The sequence below is a fragment of the Tympanuchus pallidicinctus genome, unplaced genomic scaffold (genome assembly GCF_026119805.1).
Source record: "Tympanuchus pallidicinctus isolate F22 unplaced genomic scaffold, pur_lepc_1.0 scaffold16, whole genome shotgun sequence".
NCBI lineage: Eukaryota > Metazoa > Chordata > Aves > Galliformes > Phasianidae > Tympanuchus > Tympanuchus pallidicinctus.
In genome coordinates this window covers 13,972,292-13,999,799 of record NW_026294679.1, presented here as the reverse complement: position 1 = coordinate 13,999,799, position 27,508 = coordinate 13,972,292, and the positions used below count along the sequence as shown (strand labels likewise).

General features: G+C 34.0%; 1 protein-coding gene across 3 annotated transcripts in view; it reads left to right on the top strand.

Moving 5' to 3' along the window:
• The window catches only part of LOC128077745 (heparan sulfate glucosamine 3-O-sulfotransferase 1-like), a 47,931-nt gene extending 32,788 nt beyond the window's left edge, over positions 1 to 15,143 (top strand). For all 3 annotated transcript variants that reach the window (XM_052677252.1, XM_052677253.1, XM_052677254.1), the window contains exon 2: positions 12,189 to 15,143. In XM_052677252.1, the coding sequence (XP_052533212.1) occupies positions 12,189 to 13,237 (1,049 nt within the window). In that variant the 3' untranslated portion in view covers positions 13,238 to 15,143. The remainder of the gene's footprint in view (positions 1 to 12,188) is intronic.
• The last annotated feature ends 12,365 nt before the right edge of the window (positions 15,144 to 27,508 follow it).

Genomic DNA, 27,508 nt, shown 5'->3' with positions numbered 1-27,508 from the left:
TATAGTTGCTTTTTATGTATGTTTTTGATGTGCTACTCTCTAATTTCATGTATATTTTTTGTAAGCTCTACAACATAGGAATTAAGACTTTTTCACATTTAATAATTGAACCCCTTATTTCTCACACATGCATGCTACTATGTTGCTTTTATTCTAACACCTGGATTCTAATCTCAAAAAATTTCTTTGAACTGTGATTTTTATCTATAAACTGAGAGTAACTGTCATCTTTTGGCTAGATTTCCCTTCAAGGCATCAGTAGGTGTGACAGCTTTTCAAGTGCATCCATATCAGACTTTCCCCCTGGACAGAAAGGTTCTCGAAGAAATTTAACCTGCCTTTAAACAACATTGATATTAAGCTTAAAAGGCATTTACATTGGTAGATGCTATAAGGAGTAAGTGGGATGTGAGTGTGAAAATATTTCAGCTATGAAATGTTGAACTAGATGTCTAAGATTTTAATTCAGTATTAAAGTTTTAAAATAATATATACAATTCACAGTTTGTAGAGAAAATATTGTCATGAGAGACAAAACTATTGCTTTAAAACCAAGCTAGCATCATTAAGTGGTAGCTTGCGCTACTTACTTGTGTTACCTTTTTCAGCATACTATAAACAGAAACAACTATTCTGTATTTTGCAGTTCCAAATTAATTTTTAAATCCAGATTTATTTTCCCCTGTGGATGCATTTTTAAGATAAGAGTAAGAGGACTGAACATTCATAATCAGAGTGCAGAAAAAAATCCTTTGCTGCCACAAAATTGAACATTATGCTGCTTTAAATAGAAGTAGGTATTTCACACCAATGAATCTGGGAGGAAATAGTGTTGTGAATATGCTGTGCAAAAAGCTTTATATATAACTGACCAACTGGTGAGATGCTGAGTGCTGAGAGCAGGAGAAGGGTGGACAGGTAATGAATAATGCTGACATTTTAGCAGAGACCTGAAGTAAATTTCACATTAATCTTCACAGAATGCTGTATATTTGAGCAGCAAAATTGGTGAAGGCTCCAGAGCACAGGTCTTATGAGAAGTGGCTGAGGAAACTGGAATTATCTAGATTGGAAACAAAGATGCTCAGGAAAGACCTTACCATCCTCTCTAGCTACCTGAGAGAAGATTGTAGTAAGGTGAGGTGTTGGCCTCTTCTCCCAGGTGACTTGTGATGAGATGAGGGGTAATGACCTTAAGCTGCCTGAGGAGGTTCAGATTGTATGCTGGGAAAAATTTATCCTGAGAAAGAGTGATATTGCATTGGAACAGGCTGCCCAGGGAGGTGGTGAATTCACCATTCCTGAAGGTGTTCAAAAACTGTATAGACATGGCACTGAGTGACATGGTTTGGTTGGCATGGTGGTGATGGATTGACAGTTGGACTAGATGATCTTAGTGAGCTTTTTAAACCTTAATAATTCTATGATTCTATGATTATTTTTTTGAATGCAGTTCTTCTGAAACAGTGCAAGGCTTAGATATATAATAGCAGATGCAAATAGGTGATTTGCAAATGTTCACCAGAGAGTCATTACACATATTCTAGTATGTTTCTTACTTCTTGCTGAGTTTGAAAGTAGCTGCTTTAGTGTTTAAAAATAGCCAGTCTTCAGTTGAGTTCTCAGCTATCCTTGAATTACAAAAGCCTCAAATGCTCAGTATCTTTAAAGTTTAAATCACACTTTATGCAGGGATTAAAGATTCTCCCATCTTACATTCAGAACTATCTGATACTGTTTTATTAATGGAATAAAGAACTATTCATTATGAGTAATGGCAACAGAACAGAACTTCTTCCTGACTTTATGTGCATTTAGACAGTCATATTTGAAAGTATTGCTTTGGTGCTTCACTTGCTACTTTTTTTCCTCCAGAAAGAAAAGATTTTCTGTCACTCTGGAACTGAAATTTTAAAAACTTGATTTTTTTATGGAACTGTGTCCCTGACTTCATATAGGATGGATGGAGGCTGAGAGGGAGATGAAGAATGAGAGATAATGGAGGTTCCTTTTGTCTTTATATCATATTAGTGTGTTGTTCTTTGAGAAACTGTCCCATTGTTGTGGCATTATGAAACCAGTGTGCAGTATCTCTTTGAGTAGCTGAAATGAAAGGTTTACAAGAAATTAAAGTACATGTCTGTATAACCTACCCACGGGTAGCAGAATGATTGAACACTCTGGCCCTTTATTTTTCTGATTAATATGCATTTAATTATGGAAGTGCATCAGAGACTTATGCTGCTTTTTCTTTTCTGTTACAGAAGTTTCCAACACCAAGAGGTACTAAAATGCTGATAATATCATTCAAACTTAAGGAGAAGTTGTAAAGATGACATCATTATATGTCTAGATACAGACGAGTTTTCCAAACTGATTCTACAATTTCAGATAGAAAACTATTAATTATTAGTCTTACTGCCACAGTCAGCAAACACTATCATTGAATCTGGGAAGGAATTTTAAAATGTTCTTCTTCTATCTCTGTCCACATCCATTGTAGCTCCTCCTAATCACATTTTCTAATATGACAAACATATTTGTCACAGGTTTCACAAATTTGAAGTCTTAAAGTCCAGATACTAAATGTATGTGATGGCTCCTAAATATGATTTTTACCTTGAAAACCTAGGTGGAAATTGACAGACAGAGCTTAAAGGCTCTGAAGAATTGCTGTAGGCACTGTCAGCCATCAAAGAGACTTTCTGAGAATTTTTAACTGATCTGAAGTGAAGCAGCATTAAATGGAGAGTGTGAAAGGCTGAGCTGAGTGCAAAGTAGCGCTGAGCTATGGGGAAGAAGTGGTGCTGTATGGTAAGGAACATGTTCTGCTTGAATTAACCATGCTGTTTGATGCAGCTGTATCTCCTCTGGCTTTTCAGGTTTAGAGCACAACCAAAGAAAACCTTAGCTTCTAGATGCAGAGATTCTTTTTGCATAGGGAAGTTGTCATAATAGCTGGATGGACTAGGGGCAAAGAGAAGGGCTTGCTTTGTTTTCCACTGAAGTTTAAGAGTTTTTGACTTGTTTTTGTGTATCTTTAATACTTTGACTACAGCTGACGTTCCTACAAGTTCAGCCTTGTTAAAGTTTATAAGACTGAGTTTTAGCACTAGGAGCAATGCCAAGGAGGCTTGAGTTTGGCACAGCTGGTTTATTTTCTGTGTTGTGCTCTGGTTGTTAGGCATTTTCAAATGTTTCCTCAATTGCTTTCATTATTGTGTCTCAGCAGATGCCTGCTGGGTTAGAAGTGCATGTAACTTGGTAATGGATATGTGTTGAAGGCATTAATCGAGTTTTTATTCAAGAAGAGTTTTGTTATACATTCTATATTATGTGTGGTTTTTTTTTTTCTGTGTCTTTCCTATATTGTACAATTACATTTCTCCTTTATTAGCAGTGATTTGCTTACCACTGTATGACAGAGTTTTACCTCTATTAACTTCTGTAGCAATCAGCCTTAAGAAATGCTAAGCAGTTGCTTTGTGTGGTTTCTGACTTTGACCTCTATGTGTCTGTTTACTTGGAGAAAAATTAGGCAGTGCTGCTTTATTTGTGTAATCTTGGATTTTCTGATACTAAAATTTTATGAGTAACGTTTGGTCATGGGTGCAATGTTTTCTGCATGAAAGAATTCAATGGCGCAACTTTGCTTCATGTACACTCCCATATCAGATGCCATTTTGTTAGATTGTCTCTTTGCTGCTATCTGTCACACAGCAACAGAATGTAATGTAACATTAGTGGAAAATTCAACCTCTACTGCTATACCATCAAAATCTATCTCTGATGACATGGGCCAACATAATAAAACAGGAAGCGTTACTTTTGGAGCAGCCCTCATACTTAAGAATTAGTCAGAAAAATAAGCATGTCCTTTGGTTTCACACACTTAAAATGTACTTTGTTCGCCACCATTTACAAGATCAGAAAGTTTCAATTCTGATGGGTTTCTCAGCTGCTTCATTCTGTTATATTTGAACTCTCAGCTCACTTTTGCTCTTGCACTTTTCAGCATATTCTTGAGCAAAGAAATTGGTTTATCTTGTCTTATTGTCTGACATATTTGACATCATATTTGACATCAGGAGGCCTCAAATTTGCAAATTGTTATAAGACTTTTATTACAAGGCAAGGATCAGTATATTTTATTCTCTATATAATAGAAGCTAAGCAGCAATTAAACAAAACCCAGTACAGCAATTCTTAGTCAGCATCACATAACTTAATTGGTTCCCGGAGGGTAATACCAGAGCCTTGAAAAACTTCCCTGAGAAGTTACCAAAAAGATTAGATAAGATACAGAGCTACAAAGGCTGAAGCATTTAACCTTGAGAGAGCACTCAGAGTGGGGGAAAAGAGGACCTGCTTCATGGCTGGCCAACTCCTCACACTTCACTCCTGGCTAATTCCCCATTTAGCTGCCAGTGTCTGCTGAGCTCTGTCCAAAGTGCTCTTGCCATGCACTGGAGCAGTGCTGAGAATTTAAGGAATAATATTTATAACTTCTCCCCAGGAAAAACTCTTCAGTGAGCCAAGGTTTTCGTATGTCAGAGTCCTTGAACTTATGATGCTTCAGAATCCCTACCAATTCAGATTGACAGGTCTTTACGGTGCAATTTTTTTAAAGCCAGGAAGCTGTATTCTTGCAGGAGCGTGTAACAAAGGTTCTAGTGCCATATATTAAATGAGGATTTAATAGCTAAATTAAATCCTGTAGGAATTTGCTGTTTTGTAGATTAAAGCAAGCAGCAGATTCTTAATTTTAATTTCTAAACATCACTAGGTATCAAGGTGTTCTTTCTGACAACGACTGTGGGTAAATGAATAATATTCAATTAATTATACCAAAGGTATAGAGGTTGAAATATTGCCTCACTAAGGTCTGTAGAAATAAATATAAAAACCAGTTATCATCTGTATATTGCTCTATCTTTATAATTATGCAGTTACTGCTTATTTGGCTGAAGGCTTAGCGTTTCAGCTTTGTTATTTCAGCTTTGTTACTTCCATTTATATTGGTCCCGATGCACAATTAGCAATTACAGGTGTAAGGTTAATTCAATAAAATAATAATGTGATTACATTTGAAATATGCCAATGTGATGTGGAGAAGGATTGGGTGTGTAGAATTGGCCTTGTCACACACATTAATCTACCCACCATGTATATCTTACATCACAGTAGGAATTTATTTTGTGTTTATTTAGAAACTTGGTTAGAATATGCCCAACTTTGTGGAACAAACATGTTAAGGGTGTTCATGAAATTATAGTTCAGTAACTTTTATGTAGGTTTTTTGATTAATATGTTTTCAAAGGTACTAAAAAATGTGATGGCTACATCTACAGAAGTTTTATTTTGCACAGAAATACATCGGAGTATTTATACTGTATATATTACTGTATATAAAGTTCTGCTATGTATTTGCAGTCATTATCATCAGTTTTCTATCTTGAGTTATCAGAAATAAGAAAATAGTATACTAGCCTTAAGGAAGCAAACTTTTTTCAAAACTCTTATCTGCTAATATCACCTGCCAATGATTAAATGTATTTTTAGTTTATACTAACCTTTCTTAGCTTTTCTTTAAATCTGTTATAGTCTGTGTAGCTGATAGAAGAGAAGCCTGCAGCCAACTGCAGTTGTTTTGCATCTTCTAACATTAGTCACCAAACAGCTATTTCCATTTTTATTCCTATTTATGTTCCTATTATTTCTGGCTACTTGCAGTGAAAGAAGTTAGATTAGCGATATTATTTAAACTGTTTGAAACAATCCAGCTCATTTGTACCAAATTAAACTGAGAAGAGGTATGAGTAACATGAACGTTAGAAGTAGATCTTGAGATACTAGCCAACCAGATTATTTTTTTCTGATAGGAAAGGAGGCAGTGGAGCATTTCAATGAGTCTTACTAGCAGCAGAGGTGAAAAAAGTAAATCCAACCACCAATTTGTCAGTGATAAGCATGATAAGAGCATAATAGTGTCCCCAGCCAAAGCAATCACATATCATTAAAACAGTAGTCCTTGTTATTTACATTGTTTTAGATTTTCAGTATTTTAAAGGTCATACTTTATGCAAATATAAATAAAACAGTGTGTATGTACTTTATTCAATCATACACTCTAAGCATGAGTTTAGGCTTGAAACTGTATGCAAGGGGAATTGTTACTCAGTACTCTGGCTAATCATCAGAGTTTAACCATATTACGTTTGTATTTTTTATTGAGACCAAATTCCACCACAGGAACTTAAGCCTTTCTAATGTTCATTTTGATCGGGATTTGATTGCAAAATTAAAAATCAGATTTTGTTCTTTCAAAAGGTAACAAACTTGGATTCTATTTTAAACAACTCTGAAAATGATGTCTCTGAAAGCTGTCATATTTCTGCAAAAATGCGAAATTCTAACATCAAACCACATGCATGGCTCTATTTTGAGTCAGATATGTTTCTTTATTTGGGATTCTTCTGAATCAGATCTCACTGAAAATTATAGTGCAGCTCTACAGATATTCAATTGTAGCTATTTCTCATTGCTCTCTTTCCAGAATAAACTTAAACTTATGTTTGGAACTTTTTCAAAATGTTAAATATTCTTTATGCCTGTAATATTTATGTTATCATTGTTTTCTGAATTCCATCTAGGCATGTCTGACCTGTCTGGACAGAAGTGACTTTTCCTTCATATTAAAGAGGATAGAGTTTTAAAAACTAAACTCTAGTTGTAGTGATAGTAGTCGTTATTTAGAATTATTTATTATGTAGAGCCAGTCTGTGTAGGATACTTTACACTGGCTTAACTGTCATGATAGTAGGATTTATGAAAGTAGTTCCTGAAGCCATTCACCTTGTGGTTCGGCTGTTGTAATTTTTTCACATTGTCAGTGTTAGAGATGTTCTTAATTACATATAATTATATAATGGATCTGTTACAACAAGTCTTAAGAAGGTTGAAAACTCTTAATGGTGCTGGGATGAGATGGTACCTAGCAGGAAAAAAAATAACAGAAATATGCATTTTATAGCAAAAACATTATTTAAAATTCAACATAAAAACTGTTATTCTGTTGTATTTGTTCTGAACATCTCTGCTTGTTGTAGCTTTCAGTAGTGAGGAGTATTTTTGCAGTATCAGAGCTCATACTTTGTTTCACTTTGGAGGGAACAAGAGGGAGGAAACTGCAGCATTCTACAGAATACTCCAATCTTATGTTAAAACACTGGGGAGTTCTTCTCTTTTCTTTTCATACTTTCCTTTAAGATCTGCATGTAATCCAAGTGTAAATTACTATAACATGAGTGATTGCCATCAAAGGGTACAAAGTTGGAAGTGGGTGGGGAACTGAAAGCCCTATTTTGTTCTTTTTTCTCAATTGGATTGTAAACCTGTTATATGACCTTATGGAGATCACATTAATCCTGACTTTCTGAAGCATTTGCACTCCTGAACTGACTTTATGTTCATTATTCACAATTTCCTGTAAGGTGAGAATACTGCCTTAATAGGGGGCAGAAGAGAGTTCATCAATATAATGTGCTGTGAAATTCCCCAGTTGAAAGTATTACAGGCTGTGGAGAGTGTATTATACTCATTTATAATGTTAGCAATAAGTAATAATAATATAGGCATGTTTACCCTATGATATTGTACTTCACCCTGAAGCAAGGTAAATAATTAGCAATTTAGATTTTTTTTTAACCATAGATTGCAGGAATTAAAGGTTTTTAGAATATTTCTGCTATATTAAAATGATTTTTCAGCCAGTGCATTTGCTGCTTTAGTTTTTAAAAAAGTAAACCAAACAAAATCACAAGTTGCTATTCACTTAAACAGTTATCTCCACGGTGCAAATTTCTTTCTGAACTTCACATCTGCTTAAGTATCATATCTGTTGATGTTCCCTGTGTTACTAAGCAACACAAAAACTGCCAAATAAACATGTAGTATGGTACCATAACTCCAATAATGCATCGTGGAGTTAATTTTTTGGTTATGTTCCATATGGCTAATAGGAATATTTTGAAATTCCAAGTACACAGTACTGCAATGTAAAATATATTGGTTTCATTATAAAAAGCAGTTCATATCTTCTAAAAATGTGCATTTAATTGCATGAAGACAGAAAAGCAGCACAAAAATTATTCAAATAACCTTCCAATTATATTTGATAAATCATGTTTAAATCCTTTTTACATTTATGTAGCAATTATAACCTAACCACAGGATCTAACATCTTAGAGCTTCATCAAATCAATCAAATCTCTTAGGCTGAAGCTGGAATGTTGTTCTGATGGAATTGCTCCCAAAGGCAATTTTGATCTATTTAGGCATCAGCTTTGCAGCGCATTCTGAATTAATATTTTCTTCTGGTAGTATTTCCTAGGTAAAGTTTTTTGGTTTTTTTTTTTCATAGCAATAAGTCTAGGAAATTTCCACTATACTAAAACTAATGAATTGAAAACTTGTTAAACTAATGATTGTTTTCAAAAATGCTACTAATACTTGGTGTATAGGAAACATGGTGTCTCCTGTTACTTGGTTTCCAAATGTGTTATTATAGAGAAGTGCTGATTTTTAGATGGTCATTTAAACAGTCATTCACTGTTATTATATGTAAACCCAAAAATATTTGAAAGACAAATTTTTCCCTAATTCCAAGTATAAATTTTTTATTCAGCTTTCAGACTTCTCTGAATCACAGTATTTATGTGTGATTCTTAGCTGAGTGAAGCCATATAAGCAAAGTTTGTGGCATTTATTTCACTGAATTTTTATTTTACTAAAAAAAATATCAGTAAGTTTGAATGTTTTTCATCAATCACTGTGAATCATCAACATAAGATGAACTCACCCCTGTCCATTCTACTGCAGAGATCCAAAACTCAGATCCTTTTCTATTATCCTAGTCAGTCTCAAGAATATATCTTATCTATAATTCTAAAAACATTTTAATCTGATTAGTCAGAGATGCCTAACATGTCTGTTAAGAATCAGTTTTTAAAACTGAATGGGATAGTTCTGGAAATTAAATTAAATTATTTAAATTAGTTTACTACTTCATGGTAGTTGCAAGGCAGTGCTTTCTTGCCCAATATTCAGATTGATCTTGCCTTTATCAAATAATATGAGGTAAATATTAGAACAAAAAAGGTAAATTGAAAAAAACGGATTTACAACCATAATTCCTCAATCTTCTTCAAATAATTTTAATTTTAGAATAAAGATTAGAATGTAAATTAATGCTAAAGTTTTGGAAAAGGTTAAAATATTATCCGTTTCCCAGCTCCCCTCCTTACTTCTTACTGAAATTACAGAATTGCAGCAATATTGCTGTATATTCTTTCCAGCTAAGAGAGGAAATGCTTCTAAAAGCAACTGATGTGTAGCTTTGTCCTTACTGTAAATACGAAGTCTAAGAAGGTTGTCAAACAATAAATTCTGAATTTGCCAAAAAGCTTGGCATTAACGAAGCAAAGTCACTGCTTGCAAACATGCTTGGAATTTGAAGGCCAATATTTTTTGAGTCACCTAGGGTGTAATGCCTTAAACAACATGTGCAGTGTTGTACACTCTTTAAGAGCTTCTCAAAATCAACAGACACTAACTGTCATTTATAGCAGAATGCATTTTGATTCTTCAGCATGTTTACTATTTCCCAAACTTCCTACCCAAAAAAAGCAGTAATTCTTAAAACAAAATGGATTTGGCATAAATGTACCTGTTCTTCCATCTGGTAATTTCCACAGAAATATTTGCATTCCCTGTTCTTTAAACAGAACTTCTACCTGGAGTTCTTAGTTAAAAGCCTATTACCTTTGAAATCAATTCTTCTTTCATGTTGGTAAAAAAATCTTTTTTTTTTTTTTCCTGTTTCTGGTTTAAAAACTCAATTTAGATCTGGACTTTTCCAGTATTTAGTAAGTGTATGCTCATCCACTTTACCTAGTTGAAGTAATATTTTTTTTCAAATAGCCATGCTTAGGTCTTCCTTGGACATAGTAGGGAATGCTTTGCAAAGATTTATTCACTAAAGGTCACAGTTCACTTTTAAATAGTCAATTTTAAAATTAAGTGTTAATACTTGCTATCTGTGAGTTTAGAAGTCAATCAAGACTCCAAAAGGTCATTCCATAGTTATCAAGGATGCTGGAGTATGTTTTAATGGGAAGATTTAGAAAATAGATTCAGGGAATCTTGCTTAGATTGTTATTATCAAAAATGTTTTTGTTACTTTTTACTGTAAAATAAGCCTCAAAGGAAAAAACTTTTGAATAGCAACACTAAGTGCTCCTCGGAGCCATGACAAATGGGAATTGGCTGTGTTCTCTAAGGTTTTTTCTAAGAGGCAAAGTATTGTGAACAGTGTATTCAGAAAAAGAAAGAGACTGACAGTGGGAACAAAGAAGGAGCTAAGGCTTTAGTATTTCTGAGATGGCTTTAAAATATGAGCCATCATACAAATAGCATCCAAAATCAGTTGGTTTAAAATAACTACTGCTTCACTGAATTAAAGTTTGTTTCCGCACTAAAACCAAAACAAATTAAGGAAATAGATGTATCATGCAAACCTCACAACTGTCTTTTTATAAACTGTATATTTGCTGAGAAATGGGAAAATTCCAAGAATCCTCTCAAATAAGTTTCCTTTGTAAGATTTTTTTTCAGGCATGGGAACAGGCATTCCAAGAATAGTGTCTCTAGTACAAGTATTGCACTGATTTGAACTTTTTTTCTTTTATCAGCATTGTTGTGATGGCTAGCAATACATTTCAAACAGCATTACAATATCAAAATATTATAATATATAAATTTAAAAATTGGGCCCAGAAAAACCTGATGAGATTCAATAAGGTTAACTGCAGGCTAGTGCACTTGGGTTAGGACAATCCAGATATGAGTACAGAGTGGAAGAACTTTTTGAGAAGTAGCCTTGCAGAAGAGAACTTTGGGGTTCTTGTGGATGAAAAGCTGGGTGTGATGTGCTTGCAGCCAAGAAGGTCAACAGTATCCTGGACTGCACCAAAATAGGGACAGCAGCAGGATGAAGGGGATCATCATCCCCTCTGCCCTCATGAAGTCCAATCTGGAGTCCTGTGTCCAGGCCTGGGGTTCTGAGCACAAGAAAGTCATGGAGGTGTCGGAGTAGATCCAGAGGAGGGTCACAGAGATGATCCGAGAGCTGGAGCGCTTCTCCTAAAGGTTGTGGAAGTTGGGCTTGTTTAGCCTGGAGAAGAGAGAGCTCTGTAGGGATCTCATTGCAGCTTTCCAGTTCTTAAAAGAAACTCAATAATCAGGAGGACTGAATTTTTACATGGTCTGATAGCGGTTTGAAAAGGGTGAACAGTTTTAAAGTAACGAGAAGTTTTAGATTAGATGTTAGAAGCAAATTGTTCATTCAAAAGCATTGGAGCAGGCTGCCCAGGGAAGCTGTGGATGCCCCATTTAGATGGAATCCTGGGCAGCCTGTTCTAGTGGGTGACAACCTTGCTGACATCAGGGGTTTTGGAACTGAAAATGATCTTTAAGGTCCCCTCTAACCTAAGCCATTTTGTGATTGATTCTGTGAATACACACAAAACCTTCCCAAGAGATTCCAAAGACTAGCAACACAGTTACAGTGACATTTCACTTACGTGTGCATGTGTACCCACTTTAAAATGACAGAAGAATAACTGGATGAAGAAAAAAGAGGGCATCCAACTTCAACCACACTTACTTCCCTACAACATTTTTAATTTGGAAAGAATCTAGGCATTTCTTTTACAGCAGAGATTCAGAAGGACTGCAGAATTATACTGAAAGACCTGTTTTTACCAAGGTTTTCCTAACACCTGAATGGCTACACTCCATAGCACTTTGCTAGCACTAGCTGCAAAGAAATCACCCTGTCACATCAATTTTACTTTTTTTTTCCCCACACTGATTCAACAAAGGCACAGCACTCCTGCTTTGCAACGCCATTATTCATCTGCTTTTCCTCATCATCACCATCCTCATTTTCTTTCTTCTTTTTCATCTTTCTCATCATCTTCTGAGGAAAAAAAAAGCCAGCTAAAACAGGTAACTGTAACAGATAGATAAATTTTCTATTATGATTGGATTTGTTAATTGAATGGAAAATTGAATTTCCAATTTGTGATGGATTTAGAAATATTTATTTGACTTATTTTATTTTGCAGATGCTTCAGAAAACTGCTGTTTGTTTACCGCTGGTTCTGCCAACCAACTCAAGAAGGGACCGATCTATTCTTTCATTAATCAAACGCAGTATTATCTTGAACTAATTATTCTTCTCCACATGGCCTTTCTTCTGGTGTCAGCTTATTTTCTGCTGACTCATACTCAGGGTGCTCCTGTAGAGAATGGGGCACTGTTAGAAACACTGAAGTCACAGGTAGGATTATTCAGCAATAAAAGTGAACACTATTCAGCACAGGTGAGACCTCCTGGCACAAGCCGACGAATACCTCAGACAATTATCATTGGAGTTCGTAAAGGAGGGACAAGGGCTTTGCTGGAAATGTTGGATATTCATCCTAATATTGTTGTAGCAGCTACAGAAGTCCACTTTTTTGACTGGGATGAAAATTATGTGAAAGGAATAGACTGGTATAGGAGTTTGATGCCATTTTCGTATGGAAATCAAATTACTATTGAGAAAACACCAGGCTATTTTACATCACCACAGGCTCCAGAAAGAATTCATGACATGAATAGCTCCATTAAGCTGCTGCTCATTCTGAGAGATCCCACTGAGAGAGTTATATCTGACTATACCCAAGTATATTACAACAGAGTAGAAAGTCACAAGCCTGTTCAGCTTTTTGAAGATATTGTTATTAAGAATGGAGCACTTAATACCAAATACAAAGCTATTCAGAGAAGTTTATATGATGTTCATATGGAAAAGTGGCTTAAACATTTCAGTTTGGATCAGATTCATATAGTGGATGGCAATACTTTAATCAAGGACCCTCTTCCTGAATTACAAAAAGTTGAGAGATTTCTGAATCTTCCTTCCCGAATTATGTCTTCTAATTTTTATTTTAACCAAACTAAGGGATTCTATTGCATTCGAAGTGATGGAAGAGAAAGATGTTTACATGAATCCAAAGGGCGACCCCATCCTCTTGTTAACAACACTGTTTTAGAACAACTTTATTCTTACTTCAGAGAGCACAATGCAAAATTTTACAGAATGGTTAATCATTCTTTTGACTGGCATTAATGCATTTGCAATCAATGCTTCTTTAAAAGGGCCTGAAAATGAATTCTTTCAAGCATATCTTTGTAACATGTAGAGATTCATATTATGAGAACTTAACATACTGGCTATATAGAAGCAGTGATGTGTTTGCTTCACTGGAACAAGACATCTGTCAACTCATTAAAATGTTGGGAAAAATGTTTCACATATTTGTATGGTTACTCTGGATCATATTCTACTCTTCTTTTTCCCATCATGCAAATCATTCCCATCAGAATCTCAATGGACTTAATTCACATATGATGTTTTGGAAAAATGACTGCTTTTAACAATGTAAAAATGTACATATTTGAAACTGTATTGTTCTAACTGTTCTGTATTTTTTTTTTGTTCTTGGTATTTTTTTATATCAAGTATGAGGATAGTGACATTGATTTCTAGAATTTTTCCTACAATAGGTTAAATTATATGTTAAACAGGGGCGTAAGTAGTGGCTCCAGTAAATAATTCATCCTATGCTAATATGTTACAACTTTCATACAATTAATAATAATAAGAATCTATTTCACCTTTGATTTTGAATAGGTGAACTAGAAGATCTTTGTCTGTATATCATTAGTATTAAATCACAGTCTTAGTATCTTGGGTCTGAAAAAAATAATCTCCAAATAATAAAGTAAGAATATGAACTGTCTGAAGAAGTTTAGGAAATGAGAGATCTGAATGTAAAGAAGTTAAAACATCCCAGGCAACCTCAGTTTACACCATTATTCTGTATAGTAAAATGCAAAAAAATTGTTAATATCAGCACCTGTACAAATGTTTGATAATATAAATTATTTGACTTTGAATTTGAATGAAAAAGATAACTCCTTATCAGTACTACAATATTAATTATATTTGTATTCTGTGACTAAGTTATTCTATTTCTCTCCCAACTTTCCTTTAAGTGTCTCCATTGCAATAGTGATTCTTTTGAATAAGAAAAACACGTTTCTTTGCCTGCCCTTCAAAGCATGGAGTATTCTTTGTAATTTCTAATGCAGGTCATGGGAGGTATTCAGACTTAAAAGTAACATCTTTTTATATTTGTATATCTCAAATATACTATGGATGACATACTCAGATTATGTATAAAAGTGACATCCTGCATAAGGAACTTTTCTTTTTGATATCTTTTGCCTGACAATATTGTCTGCTCTTCTTTTGCATATATCAGTTCCAAAGAAGAAAGTCAACTTGAAATGTTAAATGTTAAGTGCTAAATAGAACTATACAAATGCAAGCACATGTGCTTGTTTGAAACTGTACCTTGCAATCCAAAAATCCTGGTGAGCTGTAATTGCGTGGGCACACTCTAAGCATCAGGCTCCACTTAATCCTGTTGAACGTACTGAATATCTGTATTTTTCTGTTCAAGCAACTGTTCAGGCTACAGGATGTGTTCTCAATGTGGAATTCAGTCATCTTTTTCATGAGTTTGAAGGTATGTATTGCAACACTAATTTTGGGTTTTTAAATCGCTTTACTACAGTGCTACTTAGATGTTAGGGAGATAGCATTCTTCTTCCACTGAACCTGATCAGAATCAGACCCACTATAGATTAGTTGGAAAGAGCTGTCATCATACTCCTTCAAGAATTGTAAAATATTAAAAATAGGATAATAAGTCTTGTTTTTCTACTACCTGTGAACGTATATCTAAGATGGGAAAATTATGCTAGTTTTTCATTAGCCTATAATTAACCTCTAAAATTTTCTTTCTAAAATATGATTACTTTGCTCAAAACTATTATTTTTTTTCTTCCATCTTTTCTGAGGTTGTGGCTTCTTAATCATTAATATTGTTATGGTCTGGCCACTACTCAGAAATACAAAGTTGATGTGCATCAGGTGTGGAAATATAAATGCATTTCTTTCAAATTCACCAATATCCAAGATTATAGGTTTTTGGGGTGTGGGGTTTTTTGTTTTTTGGTTTTTTTTTTTCAGTATTGTTTTCCATTTCTTATACATTCCAAAACTTGTCATATTTTTCATTTGCTGCTTTTCCACAATTACTCTTTTTAATAGTGTTCTTGTTTTCATTTGCTTCTTTTCCATGATAATTTTTAATAGTGTTGTTTTCTTTTTTCCTATTTTTTTTCTTTTTCTTTTTTTTTTTTTTTTTGCAATGAATTTAATCTCAAAACATTGTAGAGTTTAACAAAGGCTTTAGGAAGCTGTCAATAATGAGAATTCATATGTCTATGCATCACTTTCAATTTCACAGGTTAATGTCTTTCTATATTTATGTTAGCAGGCATCAAGACAACGACTTCTTTGAAGTTTACTTTAAGTGAGTTAAATGCAGAAGTACCACTTGGAAAAAGCTGTATACATCTTTGGAAATTCAGGTCTCTTTCTAGACTTCACATTTCAAGGAGTGCTGTTCAGTATAGATTAGTAATATGTATGTTTTCTTGATTTGTTAGCACTCTTCATTCCTAATAAACATTTTTGGAAGGATAGAGGTGTTGGAGTAAACTCGATATTTTCAAGTTTACTAATGCCAGAAGAAATGGCTCTTTTGTTCTGGTTTTACATTAAAAAAAAAAAAGATTCTCATCTGAAGTTTCTAGGTAAGTGGTCTACAAAGATGCAAATTAACCTGCACAAAAGAATTAAGTGAATACAGCACAACGTAATTTAGAATTGCGAATTGCTTCAATCATGGTTTTCCATCTTACGATCTGAAAGATACATCACGTGCAATTCTAGCCTTCTTGGTTGAGGCATACTTGATGATGAAAAGCCAAAATTATTTTTTCTCCTCAAAAAGTATGCAATTTTGGGTGTGTGGAAATCAAAGCAGGTTGAATTTTCTGCAGAACCATAACTGATGAAATTATTAACAAAATAGTTCTCAATTTAATAAATGACAAGTATATTTTAAGAATTCCAATAATTTCTGTAAACTGTTCTTCATCGAGGTGGTCAAGGGATTCTTTTGTCTTATTGTCTGATACTTAGGAGGCTTCAAGAGAAGTACCTTTCCTATAGGGAGATTGCTTAAATAGAGCATGTGGCTGTCTCAAAGGTTGTTGAGAGCATCTGAAATACAATGTAGTCACATGTAACAACATTGCAGAATTTAGGATGATTTGAGTGGTCTTTGAGATTGTTTTACATTGCAGAGATATCAAGCTTTCATGTTAAATGTTCTTTTTTATATACAATAATTAGTGTTGCTTTTATTTACTATGACTGAGAACAGGCAATTTCAAGCAACTGCAACCATAACTGGATCAGTTGAGACTGCCACAATAAGAAGCACTCCCGAACTTGTTAACTATATGAGTCTAATCTTAGTAATTTTTTAAATGTAGGCTATATATATTACAAGTTCTCTATCAACAGGAAACTGAGAAAGTTAAGACTTTCTTTTTTTCACAAAAAAAAATTATCCTAGTAGTACTTAAGTGATATAAAGGAAATAAAGAGCTTCTCCCAGAATCATTTTACCAGGAAGACTGCTAAGTCTTTTTGTTGTGTCCTGTCCATCTAGCTGCTCAAGGCCCCTGTGCTGAAAGTCATCTTTCACTGCATAGCCTTAACAGAAAATTTACAGTCCTTCTTTAAGACCTTCTTGTCTAACTTTTTTTTTAATATTCATGGCAATATTTTGGAGAACTTTATGGAAGGCATAGACTGTGTACCCATCATTGTATGCTGCTACACAAAAGTAACTCCTTCAGTATCCTTTAGGTGTAGTCATAATCCTATAAAATACACTGAACAAAGATTAGAGTGTCTGCTGCAGGGAAGTACATCTGCACAGTTTTATGCACATTTCAAGGAACTCCGAAAAATAAAAATAAAAATAAAAATAAAAATAAAAATAAAAATAAAAATAAAAATAAAAATAAAAATAAAAATAAGCAACTCAACTACTTGCTGCCTTTGTCAATTTAGATGTTTTCAACTGTTAAACAAAAATTGAAAATTATAAGTTTTTCCTAGTTCACATTGATCAGAAATTGTCACTGTTCTCAAAAATAGGGTTAATTATGAAGTATTAAATGCAATTGTTCAATTTATTGGTATAAACAACTTTGTAGAAATATTCCAGCCTTGGTTAAAATGTCTGCTTCTCTTGGGACTGATTCTCACCATGGTGTGTAACAATAGGATGAGGAGTAATGAACTAAAATGTGTACATAGCAAGTTCCATATTAATATGTGGAAGAACTATACTGTAAGGCCAATAGAGCACTGGAAAAGGCTGCCCAGAGGGGAGTCTCATTCTATGGAGATATGCAAGACCCATCTGGATGCTTACCTGTGCAACCTGTTGCAAGGTACCTGCTTTAGAGAGGGAGTTGATTGCCATGATCTCTTAAGGTCCCTTCAAAGCCCCGTGATTCTGTGATTATCATAATTCCTGTCATTTCTTGTTTAATCAATGTGGTCAGAAACAGAACTGTTGGATTATTACTTTTTTAAAAAGTAATTTAAAAGCATAGTTAAAAGAATAAAGATCTTAATTTACAGTCAGAGTTGTATGATAACCATCACAATAACTTTTCCTTGAAGAGAAAAGAATATTTAATTTGTTCAAGTAAAGATTTTGCTCCTGTAGATTATTATTTTCTGTGCTTGTGGGTTTGATCTTTCATTTCCTTTTAAATGTCTGAATTTTATTATAGAAATGAATAGATGTATTGGAATTAAATTCATAGATGTATTGGAATTAAATTCAATAATAATTTGCCAAGCACATCATTAATCACTAGCAGCAGTTAACAACTGGTATTTAGTTACTGGACAAATAGTTTCTACTTTGGTTATTCCAAGCTTTAATTTGACTTACCATTTTTTTTAATATATTTTAAAAGACAATTTGAAATTTTACTATACCAACGAATGAGACTTTTTAGTATCATTCTGTGATCATAGAGGAATTGTCTTTTTTTTTTTTTTTTTTTTTTTAATTTACTTAACAGATATGAGCTTATTAGAATTCCTGAAAAAAATATTGGAAATAATGGTACTCATGAAATGAAAGTATAAAATAGTACCTTAAAGTTGAAACTGCTAGTTGAAAATACAGAAGACTTTTTAAAAGGCTGATATGAATCGCACTTTCATGGTAAAATAGATGTTAGCACTATGTACATATGTAATACATTTCTTGTAGTAATGCATGTAACCAATGTTATGAAGTCTATTTTTTGATGATAAATTGTCTTATGCTTTTACACTGTATGTTCTTTGATCTCCATTACAGAATGTCCTCAGTAACTATTTACTGAAAAGTGCCCTAATGTAAACTCTCTACCAGTGGTGCAGGGTTTTCCTCTCAAGGGATATTGGACTCTTTCAAGGGTCTTTTGGTTTTAAATTGTTTCCTCTGAGTTAAAAAAAAAAAAAAAAAATGTTTTGAGTGACATTTGAAACAAAAGCAGATAATTATTATTAAACCAGAATTAAAAATATTATATTTAATACTTTTCCCAGTGAAGAACAATATTTTATAGGAACTTAAAATAGTTGTTTAACAAATAATCTCTTTGTATTTTTCTCCTTCTTCAGTGGATAGTATAACTGATTTATGTGTTGAAATTGAAATGGCAGAAGTGCAGGTAGTTAAAAAACACTTTGCCATTTGGACCTGCTGAAATGTTTCTATTTTGATGTGAACATTTTGAACTATCATACACTTTTTAAATTCTACTTGTGTATCTGTGTGTGAATGTACAGATGAGTACATGCATGTATATATATATATATATTATATGCGTGGGTATGTGTGTGATAAACTATAAACTTACAGTAGAAAAAAAATAGGGCAGACAAAAACAAAGTAATAAGACCTAAGATTATGGTCTTCTTCTGCTAAACAATTGTTCAGTTAATATGGCACAATTCTAAATGAAAATTGTAGCTGGGCTGGTAAGACAATAACAGGCAACTCCAGGGATTTCTCTAGGTATTGTGCATTCCTGAATTAATTTTTCTGGTCATTACGCTATTCAGGGTAACTGTTAGTATGCATTTTTCAAAACACTCTATTTTGTCTTATTTGGGACCTCCACAGTATTGTAGGACAGGTTCAGCATATTATATCTGTCCTTTGGCCAAATGCTGCAGTGCGGGGAAGTAACAGTTCTCTGCACTGTTAGGAGTTTTTAAATCCTTTCTGGAAAATTAGCAGTGCGAGATGCGTAGGTTTTGTTGTTGATTTGACAAGGGCTGTCAGCCTGAAATGCTGTGCAACTGTCACAAGAAGATTGAAGATATCTCTTCTAACTCTGCTAAGATACAAATCTACCACTGTAGACAAGTGACACAGATGGAACACTTTAAACTGCAGGGGGTGCATCACTGCCTTGAGTGAAGAAAGATTAAAAGCTCATAAACAACATATGCTATACTTAGGCATATGCACGCATCATACATAGCTTGCAAAATACACTTGGTCTAAAACAAAAACAAGCTGAATCTATAACCATGCACTAAAGTGATCCTGTTGAAGGCATACTGAACTGCAGGCAGCTGTTGCAGTATGAGCTGTTTGTAACATTATTTCATGTAATGAACGGAAGTCTGTTTAGGCTATGCTCTAGGCATCTGTCCTCTGTGAGCTGTCGATATATACTATTGTAAATATTTTCAACTTGCAGATAATAGGTATTGTTTTCTCAGATTCAAGTGCAGCTGCATCCATTATGTTTTCCAGACAGCCTCTGTTTACATGATTGCAGATTTTTGTCAAGTGGAATATGGCGGAAAGAATAAAAAAGATGAACAGATTCTCCAGAAAATAGTAGCTGATGGATTATATACATAGTGCCCGTTCATGTTGGAAGTAGGCAGAGCAGAACAGGGTTCAAAATAAGCTGCCTTTCATACTTTTCAGAAATAAAGTTTCTAAGGAAGTTTATAGATTTTTAATTTAGATTTAAAAAAGTAAAACAAAAACAACCTCCTTACCTTGTTTAAAAACCAGCTTGGCATTTAAAAACTGAAATTCATCTACGTTAAGAATGCATTGGTTTTAATGTGACTGCATTTCTAGTAATATTTTATAAATTGCACTGTTTGTTTCAGTTATTTTAAAAAAAAAAATATAGTGAAAGCCCTTTCTGCCAGCTGCAATTAGTGTTATATGGACAGAGTTCACAATATTAATTGCTCACATTAAAAACACAAAATCAGACAGGCTGATAGCCATCTGACATTTCATTTCAGTGAAAAAATGTCATACAAAATGAAACGACAGTGGCATACAATAGTGGATCATACTGAGTATCATGCACCATGTGTTATACAAAAGAAGATCAGAGCTGCTTCAGACACTTGAATAACTACTTCCAACATCTTTTGTGGGTTTGGAAAAAGTGATTCTCCCATCCATCAAACAGACATACAAGGTTCAATCTGAGAGTCAGTTCTTGTGGAAATAAACACTTAGATGACCTTTTTTCCCCCTGAATTACCTGCAAGATGGATCTTTGTCAAATTGCAATATATATTGCATTGGTAACAGCAAACTAACTGCAGAAGCCCCATTTCATTTCATTTTCTAGGTGCTTGGCCCTCTGTTATTTTTGTCTAAAAGTGCACTTGTCACAGATGATAATTTCTCTATTCACAAATACAGCTGCCCATAAAAGTGCAAATGAAATATACTAATAACATTTTCTGTAGCATCTGGATGTAATTAGCCAAAAAATACAGAAGTACATCACCTTCCTGGACACCTTTGTGCATTATTCCTTTTTATCAGATTAGAATGGGGTACAGTTATGAGTTCTTTTTTTGACTTCCTATCATCACTACCCAGGTATTAAGATAAAAGTTAACAGGATTATGTTACTTTAATAAGCATAGGATGTTTATTTTACAGAAGCATATCACTGTCATTCATTCAATATCTTTGATTTTCTTCTCTTTCTATACAAGCATAATAACTTTTTTTTTTTTTTTTTTTTTTTTTTTAGGACAGGAAAAAGTTTATCTTCCATTTTAAAAAACATGTTTATTTGCTTTTTAAAGAAGTATTAATTCATGCACTCCACTACAGCAAAGTGGCACCAATTTGAGTCAGCTGCAGTGAGTACTGGAAAACTACTCTTAATTTGTAGTGAGGATTTAGCCCCAAATGCATGCAGAGAATGCTTCTTCAGTCTCGGGTAACTGATAAGCCGAACAAAATAGCCTAACTTTCTGAAACATAAATACTCTTATCACACGAACATGTAATAGTAATACTGATACAGCAGCTACTTCTCAGATTGATATTTTGTGCAGAAATACTGGTCATTAAGTTAGCCAGTGGCAAGAAATAAACTGCATTTTCTAACTTCATATATAAATGAGTGTATTCACTGCAAGGAGAGAGGGGAAAAAATTCCTTTATTTGCATCACTGGCCTCATTCTGTCAACTTATCACCCAGATTGCTGGATACACACAGAGATGCATTCTGGCAATGCTAGGGAGGGACCTGCATTTCCTGCTGTCTATTTCAACTTATTAGCAATAGGATGATGCTTCTGGCACATCTAAAATAAATTAATACTGGATTAATTCAATTCAAAAAGATGTCAGGCAAACACATCACAGGCTCATTCATCACAAACTTGAGAGCAACATGTTTAAAAAGGAATACCATAGTAATTATGTTTACATATATAACTGCCTAAAGCTGAGCCAGATGACAAAATATATTCTAACACTTTCCAACATGGATTCAGTGCTGATTAAGCTACTAGTTCATAAAATAAATATATAGTATTTTCAGCATTAGCAGTAGCACAAAGAAATAATTAGTTTTGGTTTACATTAGTAAGCATTTTGTCTGAAATACCAAAAGATTTTTTTATTGCTTCTAATTCAAAATGGTATTCTGTAGCCTTTGATCAGATGTAACTTCGTAGCAGACATTATGCTTGAGCTAGGGTTGCAGATCTGGATCATTGGCTTGAATATGCTTGATCCTGGCACGACCTTTGTCTTCAGTGGAATCTCAGATACAAATTTGTTTCATGCAACACAAGTAAACCTATCCGAATTTCACTGGATGCGAAGGTGAATTCAAACTTACTCATCCTGTAGTCATGATTGGCAGATGAAATGGGAATATAGTAATATGGATACCTTTAGGAAAAGAATCTCAGAATGTTTAGCAGCTTGTCCTCTGAACATTCCCCAGCTGAAGAGCATTAAAATCTTACTTCTTATCTCAAGTATTACTTGTTTATGATTTAAAATAAACAATAAGCAAGCATGATTGCCTCTCAAATATTCTCAAAAATGCTGTAAGCTGAAAAGACAAATTAATATTTATTTTTTCATAAGAAATGTCAAAATCAGAGTTTAATGACCCTGTAATGAGAATTATCACATTACAATGATCTTTATTCCTTAGCCTGTTATTTTAAATTGCAACTACTAACTGAAATAGTTATAATTAGAATGTTGCTACAGAAAGCTTTCTGGTTAGAGATGGAAAGTATACTTTGAACGTACTCTGGAAATATACATAGCTTTGGAAAGAAAACATTCCACATTCCCAGTACTCCAGAGGAGGAGATACTGCACACTCTCAGCTTGTTCTGTTTCAGAATGCCCTCAGGCCCCAAATTTCTCTCTCCTAACCGTCAAGAGTGAAATGGAACACAGGGCATCAGAAGCTCAAAAATGCACTTGGGATGCAATACTCTTGGGCCTTTAAATATTAACTTGAAAAATCTTCACCCTTGGGCTAACAGGCAGCTGAGACGAATAGCAAAACATAGCAGAGTCACACTCCCTTCTGCTAATCTCCCTCTTGCAACAATAGCAAAACTACATAGTCAACTAGCTGCAGGCAACGAATCATGTACTCATGTTGTTCATATGCATGACGTATTTCTTTCATTTGTCTATCATTTAAAAAAGGTATGCATTGTGATTATTATGAGGGAATTCAAGTAGAGTTTGATCTCATATTCATTGCAAGAAAGCAATAGCAGTTTCAAGTCATTCAATTGCTGCCACAGGTCAATAATTGCACGTAGACCACACAGGCCTTCGGGAACAGTGTCTCTGCACAAGTCAAAAGGCCTGGGGAAATAGCACTTTCTTCAAACCTCTTCCTGCCTGAACCTTAATGTGGTAAGTTAATTCTGTAGGAATTCTGTCTTCGTTAATCTCATGTATTTTTATTCTGTACTTTGGTCATTACAAATGGAAAAACACTTGCATGTCTTCTTTAGTTGCAACTGGTTATAGAACATTAAAGACAACCCAGGCCATCTTCCTCTCAACCCTTGAAAAGCCCAATTGTGCTTTACATGTAAGCATACATTCCAGACTCTTGTGAGACAAAACACCAGGTAAAAGCACTCAAGAAGATAACTATGTTAACAGTTTGGTGGCAGCATTTGCTGTCCCAAGTGCTTTAAATAGATTAGCCTTTCCCAAAGAACTGGTAGATTGAAAGCAGAATCATGCATTCCTTTAAACAATTCAGTTGATTTTAGCTTCAATTTTTAAGACTTTATAGTGTTCTACTGCCACATATCCATGCTTCTCCTTACAACCAGAAAACATACATATATTCTTTTATGCATATAATTAAGTAATAAGGCGAGACACCTTACTTATATATCCCTAAATTTCCAGTAGCTGAAATTTTTGTAAGAAAAAAGAACAATTACCTTGGGACTTGCACTTCAAACATGGGAGCTGGCCAACTTGGAAATTCATCACACACTTCCTCTTTCTATCTAATTAGTTTGAAAACTTGTTCTTCATGAGTAGCAGCAGGCCATGATGCCACACTGAGAAGATGCCTACCACTATTCATCAATTTACACTTCCTTCAATTTATACTAAATATCATAATATAAAACCAAATTCCTCTGCTAATTGGAATTCGGCTTGTGGTAGGAGCTTGTAAGATTTTGATCATATTCTATGTATAAACCCAGTTCTTTCTGTTTGGTTGTTTGTTTTAATCTAGGGAATATATTCCTTTGTCGATGATAATCAACGACGTACATTTCTTTTATTCTTTACACAGATACATACGTAAGTTACTGAATTTAATATAAGTCTCACTTGATTGCCAGTGTGGATGTGTTTTCTTCATCAGTTATACCTAGAAGTATGCTGGTGGGTATTAATCTCTCCTCCCTCCAATTCACATCTATTTCAGCTTATCTCTACCTCAATCACCTCAGTCACTGCAGAGAAACTAAATTTTCAAAGCTTTTTGTCAAGAGGAAGGAGCAGTTTCCAGAGCTCCAGGCTTACAAGTCAGCTGTTGATGTACTGTGACTTCCTTCAGCAGTAATTAAATTGGATGCATGTTTAACCAAAGAAAATTTTGCCATTATTACAGCAAAAAAGAAAGGCGAGTACTGTTGCAACAAATTTGTCATGCAATAGACTTTAAAAAATTAAAAATAAAATCCTTTACATATGTTATACTGAACCAATCAGTGCATAGTCACAAAGAGATTATTATTCCTTAGGCAGCTTAATGAAATATGTAGGCAGGACAAACCTCTACTGTGCTATAGGAAAAGCATCTCCATGGGACAGGTAGTCTGTTCTCTGTAGTAGTACCTTTAGGTTTGATCTACTAATAATCCTTTATAGAGAAAAATGTAGCAAGATAAATTCTCTTTCAGGTTTCTTAAATGCAATTTCATGTCTTTCTCTAACGAAAGAAATCAAACAACTGGGAGAAATCAAACAACTGGGAAGGTCTGAGAAGGGAAGAAGAAAACAAAGACATGAATTTATACATTCTTAATGCAAGCATTCAAAGAAACTCCTAGACTGAGAGAAATTTCAAACCACACAATAAAACTCAACATTCAAAGTATTCCTGACATATAGTACCTATAAAAAAGTGTTTATATTTCATGTGGCTGAAGTTAAAATCTATTGTGCTAAGATGCAAATTTACTTAGAAGCTAGTGGGAAAAATGGAGAAATGTTAAATAAGAAAAGATGAATTAAGCATTAAAGAACAGATTGACCTGTCACATGAGGAGAACATTAGACAGAGCAAGGTATTGTTTCTCATGTACGTTCTGTAAACGTATTAAGTGTACTGAATCACATCTATTACTCCTTTGTTTTTTAGATTTATTTGATTTTTTTTCCCTCTCAAAATTAATATGTACTGTTTGAACATTCACTGCAGTGTGAATAGAATACTGTTCGGTTTAGAAATATGCTACATAGGGATTATCTCTCAATTACACTTGCTTTACATGATAAGAAATAACAATATGAACATAAACAATCAAGCATGTTGAATTGGATGCTGAGACAATAAAATAATTTTTCAGACAAACTGAAGCTATTGTGGATGTTCTCGTATTTTAAAGATACATCTTAGCTGTCTAAGCCTCACCCATTTAAATAGAATGACTATCAGTCTGAGCTGACTGCTACAATTATATTTTTTCTGCTGCAGCAATAGTTTCTCGATTTTTTTTCCCTGCAAGTACTTGTTTGTGCTTGCCAGAGGAAAGCAAAACAGAAAAATGAGCACTTCAGCATTAGCGTTCTTTGAAGAAGTCCTAGATATGTCCCTTTGATTAATGCTGTTTTAATCACAGATACCTGATTTGCTCAAGTATTTTCACATCTGTCTGTATATTATCTTTACTCATCAGGGTCAAACAGACATACAGGATTTTCTGTGTGCCTGAAAAGAGTCTGACATTAAATATAGATGTATTAATGCATGCAAGAGTATTTATTTCTAAACAAGTATTTTTAAAATTGTTATTTCTGTTTAAGTGTAAAGGGAAATAGTACTAGCTGTAGGCTCTGTAGACTTTTCAGATGTATCTATTTAAAATGCAAATATGTGCATATGTGATTTTTAGGGTCTATGTTTAGAAAAATGCCTCTTTAAGTGTTTAAATTCCTCATTATTTTTTCAAAAGATTCCTGAGGATTCTTTCACTCAGATCACCTTTCAATTTCTAATTTAGTTTATTAAAATCTCAATAAAATATCATATTGCAAACTTCTTTATCTGGAATTCATTAACATATCAGAAGATAATTTATCAGTCACAACTCATATAATGCTTTTCATACACTGATTTCTCATTCCTCTGCTTTCATTCTCCTTTCTATGAACTAAAAAAGACTCATTTCAAATTTCTATAAATACAGGACATGTAAAGTTTAAATATTTAAAGTTATCTGAATACTTTAATTAGCTAACTTCAAATATGCTCTTTTTTTTTTTTAAACCTTTTTTCCTTGATGTTTGAATACTAAACTACTGAAGTACAGAAAGGGTTAAATATAAGACAGCAATGCTAGAAAAATCTTACCCTAAAAGCTCAATAGCAGTTTATGAAGTTAGGAACCTTTTAGCTCTAACAGTATTAACAATGTTGACATGGAAAAACTTCTGTTTTCTGTGAAGTCTCGGACAAGTCACTTAAGCCTTCACGAATCCCTGGGATTTGATCGAAAAATGGAATAGTGCCCTTGGTAAACACCCTCATTCCAGCATAGGTAAGATACATGCACTCTGCAACATCTACAGGTTGCCCTCCCTTAGAAAATGCAGTCTTCCTTTTTCAAGGAAAGGTGGTGAAAATGAATTTTTCAAGAGTCAGGTATACATAAAAACCAAAAGTAAATTGATAAATAACAATGCATGGCTAAGTAGATATAATTGATGTGGCACTACAAATACTACTGGTAGCTGGCTGGCTATCTGCATTAGAAGACAGGTTCTCATCTGCACTTATATTAAGGCACAATATACTGCAGCACACACACTTTTTCTGAATGACCAGGTGACACAGAAGAACTCCTATGTAAATGAAGTTCAGTCTTAATAAATCTGCTGTCTGCAGGAACAAAAGTACATTCTACATAATTCAGTCACAGTAAGCATACAGTAAGCAGACTGTCAGGAGATAGATGACAGCATCATACAAAGTAGCAGCAACTAGAAAGTCGCTAAGACTATGTCAGTTAAACATAATATCATTGAAACTAAAAAATGAAAATGATATTTAAAAGAGCCCATCTCTGTGCACAGTATTTTTAGCAGATCCATTCCAAAATAGTACCATTGAAAAACTTTGTAACACAAATGGGGAGCTGGTTCCAGAAATGAAACCCGTCACTAAGGATAATAAAAGTCTTTTTGTTCTTTAGTGGCACTTCTACTGGAAACAATTTATGGAACAGAGATGTCAGATAGGAGTATGAGTTTGTAGAAAATCTCTTAACATTTCTCAAGACTGAAACTATAAAAGACAACTATAGAG